Source organism: Balaenoptera musculus, chromosome 1 (assembly GCF_009873245.2).
Source record: "Balaenoptera musculus isolate JJ_BM4_2016_0621 chromosome 1, mBalMus1.pri.v3, whole genome shotgun sequence".
Classification (NCBI taxonomy): Eukaryota; Metazoa; Chordata; class Mammalia; order Artiodactyla; family Balaenopteridae; genus Balaenoptera; species Balaenoptera musculus.
In genome coordinates, this window is record NC_045785.1 from 54,508,649 (window position 1) to 54,528,863 (window position 20,215).

Sequence of the window (20,215 nt, forward strand, 5' to 3'; positions counted from 1 at the left end):
GACCTTGTTAAGGACACTACCAATTACATGGTTGGTTGCTCTGTTATTCCCAATGAAAAGATTGTTGAGTTGATATTTCACAAATGCAGATCTATTATTAAATATGTCAAGACACATAGACTGGCATAATTTGCGAGCCTATCTAAAATCAGAGAAAACTGGCCACAGAACTTAAAAAATATGAATTAAAGACATGCATTTGTGGTAAGTTGAAAAACATTGGGTGTGTAAACTACTGTTCACAAAGGAAGCTTACTTCATAAGAATTTTAGTTTTAAAATTGAAATAAGAGGGAATAATAAGCTATAAAAAGCAATTGTCTTTTGGCTGACTGGTTTTCAGCTTAATAGACGTGTCCTGTGAATTGTTATAATGTTATGTCTCGAGGTCCTCTTTGCAGGTGGACCAGCCCCGTTTGCCATTTGAAGGAGACTAGGCTTCCTTGGTAGTGGCCTGCTTTCTGCTCATGAGCCCGTTAGCTCTCCTGGTCCAGTACGAGTAGCCCCTGGAACACAGAGACATTCTTGCCTCACAGAGGGCAGTCTGCTGCTCTCAGGGCCTGTCTGCTTTTGGACCTGGCTTGACAAATTAGTAGAAAAATACTCAGATTTTGTTTCTCAAGAGATTACTACTTTTCCCTTGAAAACCTGACTTTTATGTGCACATCAAACTGCCCAGACATGTGGCGTAACTAGCCCTGATTTACTTTTTAAGCCTTGTTAACAAGTTCACCAAAACCTTGACAATGGAGCTTCGTAACTGACAACTTTTGCTGAGCCAGATAAAGAACACAACATGTATGTACCGACATAGATTATTAATAAAATCTCAGGGATCAAATGGGATGAGGTAGAGCGTTTTTAAACATCTTAGGTTCTTCAAATGCAAAGGACTTAAACTGCTTCACTAAAAATGTTTTCTTAAAAGTCAAGTCTACTTAAAACTGAGAATATGAATACACAAAATTTAATCTTATGTCCATATTATTTTTCCAAATAATAACTTGATCAAGCCTCATGCATTCAGAAAAACTTACTTCCCTCTCCCCCTACCACACACACACTATTCTGCTTATGTTTTCAAGGATTTGGTGCGTCTTCATCCCTACTTTTCTATAAGTTCAAGGGAATGACCAAGCTGTTGGTCATTCAGGGCATATTTGTGAATCTCTATTCTTCTAGAAGTGAATACTTTTTTGTTAAATCTTTGGTGGCCAATGAATAAATCTGTTCTGTTAGATGCTTTTTTTCCTTCTAACTGGGATTGCATGTGGGAAGTAAAAAAAAAATTACTTGAGTATCAAATACTTAAGTAACAAAATGACAGTGATGAAAGTAAACCAGAGGTAACAGAGATCCCTCACTTCCATTTTAAGATTGACCTTTAACTTGTGAGATGGCCTGGAACAACTTTAGCTGCAGTTGGCCTTCTCAGTGATGACTGCCCAGAGAGGCTCTGTTTTAAGGGGTGTCAGTAGCAGTGGGAGCCACACCAGGGTGTCTTGTTCATGATCCTGCGTCTTAGGACTGCACTTGCTCCGTCTTTGTCTGGCTCTGAGAGTGGAGTCTGGAGGCCACCTGGTGTTTGTAACTGAAGTCTGCTGCATGCAACACCCTCTGGACCCATCTCCACCCTAACAGGGAAACGAGGCAAAAATAATTGAAGGGTATTTGGCTTGGTTATGTGGGCAGACTGTCCTCATCAAAACAACTTTGAAGATCTGTGGATGTGGGTGGGTGTTTGGTCCTTTTCTTTTTCACAAGGGGTGACGACAACAGGAATTAACTCTGCTTCCTCATTGAGAGTGATCTTCCAGGCAAGACCTCTATTTTAGTTACTCGGCCAACACTGTTGCAGCTTCAGTTTGGACAGACTATTTGGGGGACCCTTGACTGCTTTCTGGACACCCTCGCTGAGCCAGCTGGTGGAAGTGAAAGATGAGTGATTCTGATGAATGGATTTCCGGGAAATACAGAAGAATGGAAGAAGGTCCTCTCCCTCTGTTGACTTTTGCTACAGCTCCCTACTATGACCAGAAACCAGGAACTAGTGGATTACGGAAGAAAACCTATTATTTCGAGGCAAAGCCATGCTATCTGGAGAATTTCATCCAGAGTATATTCTTTTCCATAGACCTAAAAGATCGCCAGGGATCCACACTGGTGGTTGGTGGAGATGGGCGGTATTTTAATAAATCAGCAATAGAGACAATAGTGCAGATGGCAGCTGCCAATGGGGTTGGTATACGATAAGTATTGCTATGCTTCTGGCTCTCCACATAACCTCTTAATTTTGCAGAAATATACACAGGTACAAAGATTTGTATATTGTAAACACCTCAATGCTACTAACATCCAATTAAGTTTCATTGTGACTTCAGAGATTGTATATTGTGATATTACCCCTGAAATTACATTAGTCACATGGGATATGGGAATGTAAGCTTAATTTCTTATGTTGTGCTCCGTGCCTGTTGCTTGAAAAAGTACCTGTTGCTTTTAGACATTCAAAGCGTACCCCAGCCTTAAGCTGTCTTATCTACATTCTAACTAGTTTTGAGGGACACTCTGTCCTGTGTATGAGGCTCTAATGAGCAGCGGAGAGAAGAAGATTTTGTTTTCTTTCAATGGCTTCCTTGTTGAAGTTCAGTCACTTGTCAAACAGCAAAACAAAAGCCAGGGCACGCTGTTATTTGTGGATCCTGGTAGTTGTGCAGAAATGCTAGGAGGGAATTGGAAAATGTTAGGTGTGAGCTTTCCAAGAGGACCTGTTACAGGGGAACCCACGTATAATGACCTTGGACACAAAGAAGCCCTGTGTGTGGTGAATTCGTGCAGCAGGGTAGAGATAATAACTCTTGTAAGACTATAATATAAGGAGGCTTTGCTAAAGCTCTGCATCGTGAAAAACTGTGTTGCCTGAATCAGAAGGAATCTTGCACCAGGAAGCATTGATCTTGATAATCTAACAATTTGCACAGCCTTACTGAATTACAGGAAGGCAGGCATCAGGACATTGCTGTTTTTGCTCTGCAAATTCCTCTGTGGGACCAAAAATATATTTTTAGATTTTGGATTACACTTAGCAATAATTTGGAGCGCACAGTCCTTCAGTACTTATAAATTTTAAAAATCTGTTTTATTTCCTTTCTGGAAGCAATTCTGATTCTGAGAACATAAAAATTTAGCATTGTAGCCAAATGTGTTGGGCATTCATTTTCAGTCTATTTTAACAACACACTAAGAAGGTGTAATTGCAAAAGCCAAATTTAAAAAAAGCATACGTTATCAAATTTAGAAGAGTTTGTAGATCCTATTGTTTATGTGAAGTTTCCTTTATACCCAGTTTCAGAATCTGAATGCCTCTCATGTAAAATTTGCTGATAAAGTACTCAAATATGAAATTATGACACATACACATTTTTAAGATAAAAATGTGACATGCTGTAAATTTCACCTTTGAGGAGAGCTGCAAAGGGAACGAATGGTATTAAGATGCTTTTAATCTTTTGGGGGAGAACGAATGGAACATTATTTCTCCGAATATATCTAGATTGTTGAGTGGATCTGGTACACTGTCCCCTTTGCTGTGATATATTTGGCTTCATTTCATTTTTGTGCAAAGCGGAAGGATGTGGAAGAGGTGGTAGGAATGTGTAATTGAGGCAGACGCTATAGACTTTCTCAGATTTACCATCTGAAGGTTTGCTAAATAATGCAATTAAGTGATAATAATTGACTAAATATGGTAACTGCCTATTTGTTAGAGCTGTGACAGCCCCAGCAATATTTTCAAGTCTTTTCAAGGACGTTCCTCACTAAAAATAGTGTTGCATTTGAAACAGTCACACTACCCAGCTGACTTAACGTAAAACGTTTAGTGGACCCATAAAGCACTTTCATCTGATAAAACCTATCAAATCCTATATAGTTTGATTTCTTTTTCTAACGTATCCTAGATTCTGACTATTTTAACATCCCTTTGATTGTGGGCAGAACCTTAAGGAGGCAATCTAAAGGAAAGAAAATTTATTGCCACAGATTTCGGTAGAAGTCAGTGTTCCTTCCTCAGCTTTGTCAATACCCACTCCACCCATGAGCCGATTCTAGGAGAGCTTCTCAGCCTAGTGAGCTACATGGAGATCATTTCATTTCTCCCCTTTAGTACACTTTTATCTGGTACATTTACGGATAATGGAATACACTCTGCCTTTGTTTTTATTTGCACAGAGCTGTCTGCATTTACAGGCAATTTTAATGTACAAAATAAAACATTGGTGGGGCCCCGTTTATAGTACAGGTATCTCATTCAGTCCCCTGAGCTTTAAACCTAGAGATAATTTTAGAAATGAGAATAGAACCTGTGAATATGACTGGCAGAGCAAAGAAAATGGAACTTGTTTTTTTGTTTGTTTTTGTGTGAAACATAAGAAAACACCAGGCCCTATTTTCAATTAAAAGGAATATTTTAAAGTTTGCTCCCTGTCATGGTTAACTATCAAATGTGGGGTTGGGGGGAGAGTGAGGTATCCAGCTTGGCAGAAGGACGTGAGTCTTACGGAAGGGAGTAGGGGGCCAGGAGGAAGGGCAGGAAAGGCTGCTTGGTGAAGGACTCTCAATGCAGGATGGAGGGGTATCTCTAAGTTGGTAGACACTTGGGACCCAGGGAAGGGTTTTTTTTTTTTTAATTTTCTTTTGTGTGGTAGAGTATACCTAACAAAATTTGCTGTTTTAACCATTTTTAAGTGTACAATTCAGTGGTATTCATTACATTCACAATGTTCTGCAACCATCACCACTATCTAGTTCCAGATCCTTTTCATCATCTCATCCAAAACTCTGTACCCACTAAACAAGAAGTCCCCATTCTCTTCTCCCCCCAGCCCCTGGCAACTTTGGTTTTACTTTCTGTGAATTTGCCTGTTCCGTGTCCTTCATATAAGTGGAATCATACAATACTTGTCCTTTTGTGTCTGGCTTATTTTACTTAGTATAATGTTTTCAAGGTACATCCATATTGTAGCATATATCAGAATTTCCTTCCTTCTTAAGGCTGAATAATATTCCATTGTATGTGTATACCACATTTTGTTTATCCATTCATCTTTTAATGGACATTTGCGTTGTTTCCACTTTTGGCTATTGTGAATAATGCTGCTGTGAACATGGGTGTGCAAATATCTGTTTGGGTCCCTGCTTTCTTTTTGTGTCTATACCTAGAAGTGGAATTTCTGGATCATATGGTACAGGGAAGGTTTTTGAGTAGGGGAGGGACACAGTTAGAACTATGGTTTAGAAAGATGAACTAGGTGGGCCTGAGTAGGTCAGATAGATTCAGCCAGGGTAGGGCAAGGGAGGTACAGGTGGGAGAGAGGCAGGGGAGGTTGAGTCAGGAGCTGTTACAATGCTTCAGACATCCTTCAGGGGAGGAAGGTAATAGAGTAATATCTCCCCAATATCAGGTTGAGGATTAATATTGCTGAGGATAATTCGTGGAAAAGAGTCTGCTCTGGAAGGGAATATTTTGGCCAGCTGTACCTATTCTTGGGCTCAGGAGAAGGAACCTACCATGGACTTCCCTTGCTTCTCTTGACTTTCTCTCTTACTCTTACCTTCTGGTATAGTCCTCTCAGCCTTGGACCATTCCTGACTGCAGATTTCACCATAAGGAATGGTAGAATTAAGGGGTGACTTGGGTGGCATAGCTTAATATTCATTTATCAGTTTCCCCTTCCACATTAAGAACATACAGAATCCAAGTAAAAGTCAGCGTGCTTGATGGGCAAACACTGTTTTCAGATAACTCCATCAGCCACTCTGGCTGATTAAATTGCCATCTGTAAGCTCCTCTCATCGAAATTATGGAACTGCTCAGCCACAGGCTTTTATTTTCATCAGAACCACACCTGGAAACTGCTGGAAGGGTGAGATGTTACCATTACCACTGTACTGAGTCAGGGAGCTTCCACTTCCTGAGGGAGGCAGAACGTAAGAAATATATCAGGATAACAGAAATTGTTCAGAGAGAGACACATGAGAGCCAAGATGTGCCTGCAATGAAGCGGCTGCCTCCTGAGAGGTGGTTGGTAGTGGAGAGGGTTAATTATAAGGCAGTCAAGCTGTTAGTGACCTACGAAAAGGTGGCAAAGCTAACAGTCCCAGAAAAACTTCCCCAGGGAATCCAGGTATCTCATTGGCATTTTCAACCTTAGAAATGCATCTTCCACCATCAAGTCATTTCTTCAACCATGTTTATCTTGGGTGGGGCAAGAAGAAGTAACAACTGGAAAACTTAAAAACATCCTCGTCCCTTCCTTCTTTCAGAGGGGAGGATGGAGGAAGGGCACAAACTCCTTGTTTTTTAAATCTTTTCATGTAGCAGTCACATCTCTAGTCAGAGGAACGGACAGAACTTCTTCCTTCTTTTCCAACTTGTGTCGTGTTGAAACAGATATAAATTACTCTCATTTTAGCAAAGGAGCTGTGCTGATACCATCTGTGAGAGATATGGGAAAGTGAGTTAAGAACACAACAGAAGTACCACCTGTAGCTCTTTCATGTAGGTGTTCTGGCTGGTTTACCCACTAACACTCCCAGCATTCCCTGCCTTAGGCCCAGGAGGTAGCTCAGGTACACCCTAGCGAGGGTAGGTGTGTCCTGCTTTGAGGAACCCCCAAATCCAAGCTTGACTGGAAACATAAATTTATGAGATACATTTTGTAACATTTCTTCATGTAAAGTTTGCCCTTTTTACTTTGTCAGATATTTTAGTTTACAGAAGCCTTCTCTTTGGGTTAGAATTCCTTTAACTAGTTAAATTTATATTCTCTTTCCCAATGTGGATTGAAAGTATGATTATAGTGGATAAAAATGTGGGTTTTCTCACAAATTTTTAATGTATCCAAATTATGAACCGAGTCTGGAAAGGCTGTGTTTTGTTTTCGTGCCAAAGCCTTACAGCATCCCTGGATCATACACTACAAAGTCCCAAAAAGCTATCTGAAGGAATGGCTTTGTTCAGCAATGCTGATTCTACTTCAATAATAATATTACTCAACAACAGCAATAAAATACTTCAATATAATAATACTATTAACCCAAGCTGTTAGATGTTCATTAAAGGACATCTTTTCTTGTCCAGTAGACTATTTCTTTGTCCATCTGGCTGTTCTGGCATTTCTGTGCAGTAGCTCTGGATTTATTAAAGTTAAAGTGTGTGTTCTGGATTTCTTCTCCTAGATTGGTCGCTTGGTTATTGGACAGAATGGAATCCTCTCCACCCCTGCTGTATCCTGCATCATTAGAAAGATCAAAGCCATTGGTGGGATCATTCTGACAGCCAGCCACAACCCAGGAGGACCCAATGGAGATTTTGGAATCAAATTCAATATTTCCAATGGAGGTGAGTTTGCTGTCATTTTGAGTATAGCCAATTTTATGTTCTGTAGGACAAACTGATAACCAAGGCCTTGGGAGATCAGGGTTCTGGTTCTGATCCTCAGCAAGGGAGCTTTTTGTTTCCTTTTGGTGAAAGTGAGATGCTTCTCATTTTGCTGTACCTGAGTATGAGGAGCCGTGCGTGAATGATCATTGACATAATATTTCCTTTTAGAAAATTCTGATACTTTGCTGCTTGAATGATGGCATGGCAGATGTGTTAGTAAAGAGGAGTTGATGAGCTTTGTGTTCTTTGTATTTCCATGTCAACTGTACAGAATGACCCACTGTTTGCTGTTTGATTTCCAGGTCCTGCCCCGGAAGCAATAACTGATAAAATTTTCCATATCAGCAAGACAATCGAAGAATATGCAATTTGTCCTGACCTGCATGTAGACCTTGGGGTTCTGGGAAAGCAGCAGTTTGACCTGGAAAACAAGTTCAAACCCTTCACAGGCATGTTTACTCTTCTCCTCTCTTGCCCACTCCTAGTTCCAACTTGAGGGATTTGCCTTTCAAGGTTTTAATAACATGGGTCTTTATCTTTGGAAAGATTGTGGTCACCAAGCTTTGCATGCATTAATTAGCAGGTCTGGAATTCTAGAGACCTGGGCTCTCTGGGCCCTGCTGGGGATCAGCTGTGTGACCTTGGCTGAGTTGTTTCCAAATCTCTCGGCTTCAGTTTCCATACCTATAAAACGGACGGCCTTGAGGAGAAGACCTGTAAGATCATGTTCACAGCTATCTTTTATTGAGCTTTTATTATGTGCCAAGCTCTTCACATGCATTATCTCATTTTATTCTTACAGTAGCCCTGTGAGGGCAGCACTGTCAGTATTCACTTTTTCCAGATGAGGAAACAAAGGCTGAGAGAGCTTAAGTAACAGGCTCCAGGTCACATAGTCAGTGAGTGGTAAACCAGGATTCAGACACAGGTGTGAATGATTCCAAAGCCTGGGCTTTGATTTCCTTTTCAGTAAAATCAACTTAGACCATTTTGGGGGCTAAATTGAAGCTCCCTGCGTAGCAGCTGTGGTAAACATTTTGTTGTTGAATGCCAAGTTTTGACAATAATTGATGGAATAAATGTTTATAAAATTATTCATATTAATAAATGAGGATGAGATGGGTTAGCAATGTGACTTGCATTTCAACTTTGCTCTAACATGTATTCTTTCCTCTGGGCTGCAAGTTTATGGGAGGCATTTTTTTGTTTGAACCTACCCATAAGGAGCTGACAGTTGCATCCCAACAAAGAGGAAGGGGTGCTTTGGTACATTTTGAAGACATTCTTAAGGTTTAGAAAACACCAGTAGAGAATTTCTTAAACACTTCATGGTTTGAAAATGTTCAGACCCGTGAAAACTCAACAACAAGAACAATACTTAGTTCTTACTTTTGTTTTATTCCTTTAGCAGTGCATGTGAAAAGTGATTCATTAAAAATTATTTTCTCTGCTTTTTACTATTATGTCTTGATGGCAAGGGGCCTGGAAAAAGTAAAATAAAGTAGGTGTTACATTTTCTGTTATTTTTTGACACCAAAATACACTTCTCATGGAGACTGATAGGGAATCAACGTGGCAGCAGAACAGAGTTTAGCATCAGGCAAAACTCTGTGAAAATTCCCCTCTGTGCCCCATCCCAGCTGTGTGGGCAAGTTACTTCATCTTTCAGAACTTGAACTTGCTCGTCTATAAAATAGAACTGATAACATTTACCTCTCAGGAAATCTGTTAGTATTGAATAAGAGTTCATGTAACGGCCCTGGCACATTGGAGCTGCTCCATAAATGTCCTTTTAAAATAGCAATTGCACGTTTACAGCAATATGATCATTTCAGAGGAGAATGTTTCTAAATGTGTTTAGTTCCTCCGTCTTTAATGTTGCTTGTTCTCACAGTGGAAATTGTGGATTCGGTGGAAGCTTATGCTACGATGCTGAGAAGCATCTTTGATTTCAATGCACTGAAAGAACTGCTGTCTGGTCCAAACCGATTAAAGATCCGCATAGACGCCATGCATGGAGGTATGGAGCCATTTCTTTTCTGTTCCCTTCCCTCAAAGACATGAAGCAGCTCTCGACTTTGTGTATCATGATGCTTTAACAAACCTTTTCTTAAGACTCTCTCTGTTTGACGGTTTTTAAACAGTTACGTTGCAAAAATTTCAGAGTAATATTCACGCAGATAAAAATCTAATTGTATGCAGGAAAAATTCCTCATGGTAAGGTAGTGTGAAGGTCAGCGTTTCCACATTAAGCATCAGGTTTTAAGTAACAGGCAACTATTTTTGTGTACTCTCCCTCCCCCTCAGAAGATGCCTTACATTCTTCCTAAATGCCCCCATCTATTTCCGACGGGGCCTGTGGTTTGCTAGATGCGATAAACGTGCTCCTGAGCCCCACACCCCACTTGCCTGCTCCCACATACGCCTTTTCTTAGAAGATGACAAGAGCAAGTTGAGGATTAAATTCAGGAACAACAGGATGTATGTCTCTCCCTCTTCTTCCTCTGTGGGTTGTGTGGCCAGGTCAGAGAGAGCAGCTGTCACCAAACCAGAACCATGAGGTTCTCTTGCATGTAGGGAATTCCTGAGCACTTGAGTTTATTTGTTTTGTAATAATTTACAATTTTAGACTCTTTGAGTCACAGGGATTTTCCCTGGTGTTGGAATCCATCTGCCTGCCTGGTTGTGGAAGACTTTCTGCCTGTGCTTGAACCCTTTCCATGATGCTGTCAGGGCCTTCTGTTACACTGCAAAACCACAGTTAGAAAACTTCTCCTGGTGGGTTGAAATCTTCTGTCTCTGGAACTTCTCCCGTTGGGTCCTAACTTGCCTCTGGAGTCCCATAGAATGGGTCTCCTTCTTGATTCAGACAAAGGCTATTCTGACTTTTCAAAGCATTCAACAGACATGTATTGAGTAGCTACTACATGTATGCTTGGGGGTAGGCAGGGGTTCAGTAGAGACTCTCTTCAAAGAGCTTTGCGATGCTTGGAGAGATGAGGTAGGTAAGAAACCAACCATCGCCAGGCCAGCAAAATGAGGGTTAGGTAGAATTTCAAGTATTCTCCTTGGGGTGTGGAAGAAGGCATAGTTTGACCAAAGGTATCAAGAAAGGTTTCCTGGAAAAAGTGGCAGCCAACTCATCTTTTATGAAAGAAAGACGTAGGGTGGTGGAGGGTCAAGTGATGGTCATTCCAGGCTGAGGCAGTTGGCTCTAGCAAATGCATGAAAGCTTAAAGATAGAAGTCACATTAGGGGAATGAGCAGAAGCCTGGGCTGGCCTGAGAATGGAGACTGTGATGGGGTATTTGCTAGTCGCCGCTGGTCGCGAAGCTGACTTCTTTCTCCAGGCCTTTAAGTTGCTCCTCGAAAGCCTCAGTTGCTATACCCCTCACAGCCCTGGCTGCCTCGGCCTCATTCTGTGGTGTGTCAGTAGCCTCCTTAACGGGGGGCCCCTAATGGGAGACACGTATTCTATACTGTTCTGACCTCTGTCGCATATATTGGTGTCGGTACCTTCCTTGGTGAAAAAACAATCTCAGCATTTTAGAGATGAACGTTCTTGATCGTTACACTAAGTATCACTGTGAAGTGTGTGACTGGTTTTTCCTGTTGTTCATTGTTACTGTTTTTTGTTTGTTTGTCTGTATTCTTTTGATCAGTTTTTCGGATAGTTTGATAGAGGAGAAGGATTAGGGCTCTGAATTCTAGCTCCCACTCCTACTATCTGTGTAAGTCTGGGCAAATAGCTTCCTCTCAGAACCTCAGTTTTCTTATCTATAAATTGGAGGAAATAATCGTAATACAAAATTTATAAAATGTGTGCCGGTACTGTTCTCAGTGCCTCATATCTATTAACTCATTTAATTCTCACATCAACCCTGTTAGGTAGCTACTATTATTATCCTCATTTTGCAGGTGGGGTAGACGGAGGCACAGCAAAGAGATTAAATAGCTTTCCCCAAATGGCACAGCCAATAATTGGCAGAGCTGAGATTTGAACCCAGACACTCTGATTCCAGAGTCCAGGTTCTTAAGCACTAAGCTGTACCACCTCGTGGGCCTTTTTTGAAGGACTGAGTGAGAAAACAGTTGAGAAGCACCTGGCACAGGTGTGTAGCAGGACCTTCATAATGGTTCGCTCCCTTCCCTTTCCCCACCCTTTCCTTCATCAAATGGCCTCACCCTTTCCAACCTAATCTCTCAATATTCCTGTTTGTAGAACTTTCTACTCCAGACTTATCTCCCCACAAGCCCTTGAATACAGTTTGCATGTTCTCTTTGCCATTCTCCCTAGAACACCTCCACCTTATGTAGTAAATCCTCACCTCCTGTAGTAAGTTTTATTTTCTGGTTCTTTATTTCACGCTCTGCATAGTTGTGGGACCGTATGTGAAGAAGATCCTCTGTGAAGAACTCGGAGCCCCCGCCAACTCAGCAGTTAACTGTGTTCCCCTGGAGGACTTTGGAGGCCACCACCCTGACCCCAACCTCACCTATGCAGCTGACCTGGTGGAGACTATGAAGACAGGAGACCATGATTTTGGGGCTGCCTTTGATGGAGATGGGGTGGGTACAAGTGTTTTTAAGTGAACTCTGATGCAGGTCAGGCCTGATCCTAAAGACGGGGAGAAAGCAGACTGCTTCTACCAGGCCCTGTGGGCCTAGGAGTGCCAGTCAACCCCCTTCATTGCACCTGGAGTCAGGGCTCAATTATTAGAAGACCCTCTTGAACAGAATGAGTCCTTGAAATGGAACCCATGTGTTTAATGTCTGCTAAGAGGGGCAGGGTAACTGGGGCCTGGTTATGTCATGACTGGTGCTTCATGAACTAGTTGAGTTCTAGGTACCTGTCCTTAGGTAGGTTTTTGCTCTAAACGAGCAGCTAGCTACTTAATCTCTGGAAAGGGTCTTGGCCTTATAATATGCCCATCTGTTCATTCACATTAGCTGAAAGATGAAACTATAATGAGAGAATTAACATTTTATTCTTTAGCTACAATTAATATTTTAAATAAACACACACTTTTATTTACATTCGTGGGTATATGACAGACGAGGAGGGAAACTGTCTTAGGTTTGTATACTTGATATCTCAGAGATAGTAAACACTACACATATTTACTTAGTTGAAAATATATTTTGATGGTTGCTATTATTCTTTAACATCATCTAGAATTCATTGTTTCCTAAAAATAGGTTTTCCAATATCAAAATTTGGGGACATTAAAAGGGTCCCTAGCAGACATTATTTGCAATGCATCTTTCTGTGGCAGTGCATGATGGGAGTTTTTCCCTCCATACTCTCAGTTACTTGTGTACTTCCGGTATGTCAGGCACCAAGAGAGCAGTGAGGTGGCAGCATGTTCTGGTGGGTCCTGCACCACATGGAGGGCCCAAGATTTAGAAGCCTTTCCTTGAGGAAATCTGCTTTGTTCCTTGAAGGATGGCTGGTAGACCTACCAGACTCTAAAGAGCCCATATTTCCTCTCATTGTGATCTCTCCTCTCTTTTGGGAGAGAAGAGAGGTGATTAGTTCCAGAGTTTGGAAAAGGTCAGGGAGGTTACGGTCCGCTGGCCTCTGGAGGGAGAACAGAGGATTCGGCCCAGAAGGAGTTTGTGCTTGCACTTTAATTTAAAACAGTTTTAGCTCTTTGGCACGGAGGTGCCATTGGCCCAGTGGTTCTGTACAGATCCATTAGGAATAAAATCCAGTGTTTAGAAGCCAGTATGAATAAATGTATCATAGTTTTAAATTTTATAAAACCTCCATGTAAGATAGTTTGGTTTCTTCAGCACTTTGATTAAAAGATCTTCCTTTGAATTCCCCTTCTCCCAAAGGATCGAAACATGATTCTGGGCAAGCATGGGTTCTTTGTGAACCCTTCAGACTCTGTGGCTGTCATTGCTGCCAACATCGTCAGCATTCCATATTTCCAGCAAACCGGGGTCCGCGGCTTTGCACGCAGCATGCCCACCAGTGGTGCCCTGGACCGGTACGTCTCTCCATTCCCTTGGCTCCCGCCAGGCCCTTCACAGTGCTGGGAACACCCTTCTTCCCTTTTCACCTAGGGCATCTGATGCATAGTATGTGCTATGGAAGTGTTTATTTTATGAAGGAATGGATGAACTTTTTTCTGGATTGGTTGTCCCCCCCTCTGTGCTCCCTTAGGACCCTGCATTTCTTCCATCCTGGCACTTATCACACTGTGTCCTGATAGCCTGCTTACTTGACTATCTGCCCTGTTAGACTAGAAACTTCTACAGAGAAAAGAATGTCTTATTCACTGTCCTAAACTCTTCCTGATCATGGTGTGCCTCACACACACACACACACACACACATCATTTTTAAAAATGAATGATTGAATGTTAATGAATAAATGAATGGATAGCACTTCGTTGTAGTCAAGACATCATTCTAGAGACTCACTTTCCCTTAGCAGTGTACACAGAGTTTGGGTGAAAGAGCAGTTTGATGTAAGATAAGTGTTTCAGCAGAACTTTCAAAAAACATTCCTCATCCAGCCCCCATCAGATGCCCATACACACACAAGCATAGTAAATGTTCATTTATCCAAAATCTGAGTAAATGTAAAGCTGAAATAGTTAAAAAAAATACATTCAGTTTTTGAGAAAGGCGGTACCAGTGACAGTAAACAGTTGATATCTCTGACTTGCTTATTTATTGATTGATTGTATTTCATCTCACTTGCAAAGGCTTTAGGGTAGCTTACGGGATCACATCTAAAACATCTGAAAAGTATAAGTCATAAATGAGGACCAACCAGGGAGAGTATTAACTAGACCATGTTAGGTGTCCAATAAATGTTTCCTGGATGAATAGATAAAGAACAAGTGAATGAATAAAAGGTCGAGGCCAGGGAGGAAAGCAGAATGTATGTATCTAGGCACTTACAATCATAATTAATATTAATTGAACATTACCTTATGCTAGACACTAGATATGTTTTAAGTCATTTAATTCTCAGACCGACCCCATGAAGTAAATGCTATATTTAACTCCTCTTTACAGGTGGGAAAACAAAAGAACAAAGAAATTAACTAATTTGCCCAAGGTCACCCAACTAGTAAATGATGGAGCAGAATTTGAACCCAGAACCTTTGCTCCCAACCACTGAGCTATACAGTAGTTATCTATTTCGTGTGTGTGTGTGTGTGTGTGTGTGTGTGTGTGTGTGTGTTACAGAACTAGTGCTGACTTCAGCTAACAAAGTAATGGCTAATATTCATATAGTAGTTTGTAGTTGACACAGCGCCTTTTTACATTCACCATCTCAATTGATCCTCATAGCAGTCCTTATTTTAAAGAGGAGGAAACCAAAAGAGTAGTTAGCAGTCTTGCCCGGGACCCCACAGCTACATCAGAGCTAGAATTAGAACCTGATACTTCTGCCTTCACATCCTCCATCCGAAGTCGTGAGCTGGTGTGTGGCCACGCTCTTGTACATTAGACTGATCAGGTCCTGAAATACCTTCTGTGTAATCCAAAACAGTTTAATTCCAAGTTCTGAAAAAATTGTTAATCCACATATAGAATCACAGTGGAAAATACCTCATTACCCAGAAAAAAGTTCATTGTACTTTCACAGGTTTCAAAATCATAGATCTAATTTTCCTCAAATATTAGAATTGAAATATGAAATTGTGTTGCTAGTGATAAGACAAGCATTTTGGAAAGCAAATCTCACTAAAAGAGTAAATGAAATGTAGGTAACTTTTCCTGCTCAAAGGGCAAGGGATTAAAAATACAGTCACTCAAAGCTTTCAAATAGGCTAAGGATAACATAGGGAGAGGTAAAAGATACATTGGAGGGGACAGGGGACCATGCATCAGTGTGGATGCAGCTGGTGCACACGGGAGACCACAGTGGGCACTGCCCTTGGGGGGCCACACTGGGCACTGCCCTTGGGGGGCCACAGTGGGCACTGCCCTTGGGGGGCCTTCCAGGGAAATGGAAGGAGCACTGACTGGGCAGCTGGACAGCAGGCATTGGTCATCCTGGCCGTGTGACCTTGTGCTGATCACATAACATTCTGGGTCCTGTTTCCTTCTCAGTAAAATACTGACCTCCCAGACCCAATATTCTATGTCTCTATGACTATAGGTGCATCAAAACATCACTCTCTTATTCACTATGGAATGGTTATAAATACTGTCTGTATCCAAAACATGTGGGTTTAAATGGCCCCCCAAACAGCCTTGCCCATTTTGCCACTGTTGCTTCTTCTAAAATGTTAAACTCAGTGACCTGAATTAATTCTTTCTTCGTCCTCTTTTCCCCCCCTCCTCTGACTCCACATATAATAGCACATTGTGTGCAAGTTTTCTCATATGATTTTTCACCAATCTTAGAATTATGTGTACCTCTGAGGAATACTAAATGGGACCCTTGATACAATAATGGTTGCTGTTTTCCATCCCTCACATGGCTATGCTAGCAGTCCTGCTGTGATGTAACTTTGATTTCATGCCTTTGAAGGGTGGCTAATGCTGCAAAGATCACTTTGTATGAAACCCCAACTGGCTGGAAGTTTTTTGGGAATCTGATGGATGCAAGCAAACTGTCCCTTTGTGGGGAGGAGAGCTTCGGGACCGGTAAGTGTGCAGTCCTGAGCCACCGATTTCTTTCCTGTAAATGCTACTTGCAGTGAAAGCTTAGACTGCTAAAGGCAGCACTGAAATAGCAACAGTAGCTGATGTGTCCTGAATCAAGATACAGCTTATTTATAACAACCCTGATGGAGTGTACACATTTGAAAAGCAATGAGCACATTCTGCCAGGGAGGGCTAATTTTACTTTCAGAGGATCACATCTACTGAGGCAGGAAGTTTGATCCTTGAGTCTGTGGAGATTAAACAGAGTGATAAACACATTTTTCTTCCCTCGGTGGCCAAGGAAACCTTTATAAATGTTTTCATTTCTAGGAAGAAATATGGTGGAGCGAGTCAGTTTCTTGTTTTTATTTAAGAGAAGGTTTCACCACAGCATTACATCTTCCTCTTTAATAGGCACACGTTTTCCGTAGCAACAGGTTGTGATTTATTAAGGTTAAGTGGAGGGAGACCATTACCGTGGAACTAAGTTGCTAGGTGATCAAGAAGTTGACGACAAGGACCTATATGTAAATTGTGGTGTGATGAAAGAGTAGAACATGGTACGCTTTGGGAGATGTCCCAAGACCCCTAGATCCCACTTTCTATGCTCTCTCTCCTCTTCTATGTCTGTCCAATATCGACCTGAATTCCCACCTCCATGACCTTTCCTGTAACCCACCCTACATCAGTCTCTTTCTTTTCTAAACATTCATTCAGGAGTGTGGCCCTTTCCCTCGTGTTGTCTCCAGCAGCCAGGTCGCAAGGTACTTCAGTGGCCCTATTTCCTCTCCTCCTATTTCCTCTACCCAATATTTTGAAGTAAAAGGACCAATCTTCTGGGTCCTTTAGTGCTTTTCTTCCATCCTTTAGCAAAGAAAAGATCAACGTCTAGCATTCTATCAGCCTTGCCATTAAGTTGCAAGTCATGCTAAGTTAAACAGAATAGAATGCTGATTTCTTTTCCTACAAGTCCTAGGGCAGGGTGGGTAGAATGAGCTGGTAAATTTGAGACACCCATTGACAAAATTCTAAGCAGTTTAATACCCTTGAGGGAGTGGCAGTACTTCTTGGTAATGAACTGGCTTGATGGAATTGGAGAGTATTAAGAAAGATGGATGAGTCTGGGGGGTTGAACAATGTCTACAAAAAAGGCTACATGATTTCCCAAGGTTCTAGGTCTTTGGTAAGAGGTAACAAGTCTACTGCTTAGTCCCTTCCTACCTCATAAAGTATGGATGGTGCCATGTTACTCCATGGGATACTAGATGAATACCCAATGGACCTGTGAGGTGGTCTTCTCCCATGAAACCTCCTCAGTGTTATCCAGTGCAGACTTGGTGTCAATCATTCTTCCCTATGGATGAAGCTGTCTTTGAAGGCAGGCACCATGTCTAAACCTTTGGTTTCCTGACCCCATGTACCTATTTCAGTGCTGAGCCTAGCAAAAAGAGAAGAGTCTAGAACAGGTCTTTACAGGGTGTTTGGATGTGTGGAAAGATACTAGTTCCATGAAAGAGTTCTGAGTTCAATACAGATTGGGAAACTTGGAATACACCTTTCTGTCTTGGATATTCACGATGATGTTATCATTTGAAGATTCCAAAACATTCTGCTATAAGGAATCCTGTTTGTACAGTTTTACCTAAGCATAGTTAACTGCGATATCTCTTTTTTGTGGTATATCTAGTACCAAATTGCCCCACAGACCCATGTGGGTAGCATTGGTCAAGGTGGGTCAGAGTCCTAGAGCCAAGTAGCCAACCAGGTGTTGACTGTCTGGGAACAGGCCTGAAGACAGGACGGCACAAGCTGCTCCTCCCGCGCATGACAGGCCTTCAGATGCCAGAGGGCAGTTCTCAGGTCCTCTCTTCTCTGGCCACCCATCCCTAGTCCTCCAGTCATCCCTCACTTCACGTTGGTTATATACCCAGCATGAGTTTCTTGATGCTTCCCCGTTCACCAATGCCCTTTGAAGAAGATCATGTCTAGAACTGAGCCCAAATCTTCCAGGGTTGACCTGACAAGTAAAGAGTAGATGGGATGACTATTTCTAGAGAACTGGACCCTGTAGTTTTCTTGATGTAACTTTCATTTATGTTAGCTTTTAGGACATTTCATAATACTGTTTAGCCCATGTAATGCTGTAGATAATTAAACCCCCTTAAGCTTTTACTTAGGAACATTTGCCAAGAAAAGTCCCCATGTTACGTTTGTGGAACTGATTTCTTTGAACCCAAGTATTAGATTTTAAATTATTTCTTGTTAAAGCTTGTTCTTATTTGTTTACTTATTAACCCACTCATCAAATACTAAGTACCAACCATGGTTTTATCTTCCCTTTGATATCTTTTATATCAAAAGAGAGAATTCATCATAAGAACAATCCACAAACTCATTCTCTCTCTCCCTGAAAAAAAGACAATTGTTCTGCAATATTTCTGAGATAAGCATTTAAAAAACCAGGCTGCATAGCCATGGGTCTCCACTGCTGAGTGAGTGCAGCTGAACTTATTTAACTGAACTTCTGATCTCCTTATTTATAGAGGAGTTAATTTCCACCTACTATGTCCCTTGTTGGCAAATGCTTCCGACGGTTCCTTTACAGAGCTTCTCAGGATGGACGTTAGTGATTCTACAAGCTTTGAAATATTTGAATTCTGTAGCTTAATTGAGTACAGGGTCATTTATTTGTGTATTTTTCTAGGCGAGGGCAGAGGCAGTTTCTCAGGAGAGCCTCCCTAACCTTCCAGAGTGGGTCAAATCCCCTTCTTATTGGACCTCATGACACCGCATACTTCTTCCTTGCACGTATTACAGCTGTAACTTTACAATTATTTATGATTACTTGAATAACGTCTGTTGGTTCCACTAGATTGTAAGCTCCATGAGGACAGGAGTCACATCTGTCTTGTTCTCCGTCATATCCCCAGAGCCTCCTATAAATCCCAGAACGGACCAGGTGCTCAGCAAACGCTTGTTGAATGAATGGGAGAACACATTCTTCACTTGGCATCCTCCATTCAGACCAACAGAATCCTGCTGTTGGAGAGGAAAGAACTTTAAACGTTATCCCACATAATTTTCTGTGTGTTGCTGGAGTCATAAATAACCAGTCAGTGCCCTTCTGCTTAAACACCCACCTCCATGGAGAATGCCCACCTCAACTCTGGCTGCCAGTCTGGGACTCTTGTGGGGACTCAGCATCATTCCCACTCCATAGTCCAGAGCTGAGGACCCAAGGTCTTTGTGAGACGAGATGACCTTTCATGAAAGAAAAGGAGAAGTTTACTGGCGAAGAGGTGCATAGGAGTCAGACTTCAGAACTGGCTCACCAAATAAAACAAACCACTAGCATTTAAAAGTACAAGTCACAATATGACTCTTACCAAGTATACGTTAGTCTGTTCACGGTGGAGAAACAGCAACTGTCTCACATGATTACTGTAGCCACCAAGGCTATGACACTTCCTCAGACATCAGCATTACAAATGCCAGGGATAAAGGTGTTTTTCTTAGGGCACCAGAACTAGACAGGGTGAACCTGTTGTTTTTGGTTGATCTCGTGGAGCAGTTATTTTCCCCCCTAACTGTGGATGCTGGTGCACGTGTTCATGCACAAGGGTGGAGGGAAACCTTGAATTCTTGGGAGATTGGGAAGGAAATAGAAAGTGACGTCACTGAATAGAATAGAATGTCACTGCTTTTGAAACTCTTCCTCGGGAAAAGTGGGGGGTCTTGGGAAAGAGGGATAGGAAACCAGGGTGAGGATTAACTTGGTATCATGTGGAAATACGCCAGTAAATTCTGATCTGGTTGGGTCCAAAGGTTAGCAATATTTTTCCCCCATCCCATCTTGAAAAGGTCCTAGTGATGATATATTATATAGGAGTGATATCTTGAAGAAGTACAGCATTCATGCTTTGAAGATTTCTTTTAATTTTAATTTCTTATGAAAAGTCCTTCATATTTGTACTTCTTTTCATCAACTCATTCCTCAAATGTTTATTGAGCTTTGACTGTATCCCAGATACTGAATTAGGCTCTGGGAACACAGTGTTAAGCATAACCTCCCTGTGGAGGACTCCGTGGAGGCCACATTTGGGGAAGGAAATCGGACCCTGGCCAGGCTATTACAAGTGTAATAGAAAGTAAT

The 20,215-nt window shown here is 41.6% G+C and overlaps 1 protein-coding gene across 2 annotated transcripts in view; it reads left to right on the top strand.

The window, feature by feature from the left end:
• The window catches only part of PGM1 (phosphoglucomutase 1), a 55,757-nt gene that overhangs the window by 21,811 nt on the left and 13,731 nt on the right, over positions 1-20,215 (top strand). The window contains exons 1-7 of one of the 2 annotated variants that reach the window (XM_036842560.1): positions 1,632-2,237; positions 7,239-7,401; positions 7,746-7,892; positions 9,338-9,463; positions 11,822-12,012; positions 13,285-13,439; positions 15,947-16,062. In XM_036842560.1, the coding sequence (XP_036698455.1) occupies positions 1,938-2,237; positions 7,239-7,401; positions 7,746-7,892; positions 9,338-9,463; positions 11,822-12,012; positions 13,285-13,439; positions 15,947-16,062 (1,198 nt within the window). In that variant the 5' untranslated portion in view covers positions 1,632-1,937. Of the gene's footprint in view, positions 1-1,631; positions 2,238-7,238; positions 7,402-7,745; positions 7,893-9,337; positions 9,464-11,821; positions 12,013-13,284; positions 13,440-15,946; positions 16,063-20,215 lie in introns of those variants that run through there. The other variant, XM_036842567.1, reaches the window with a different exon arrangement.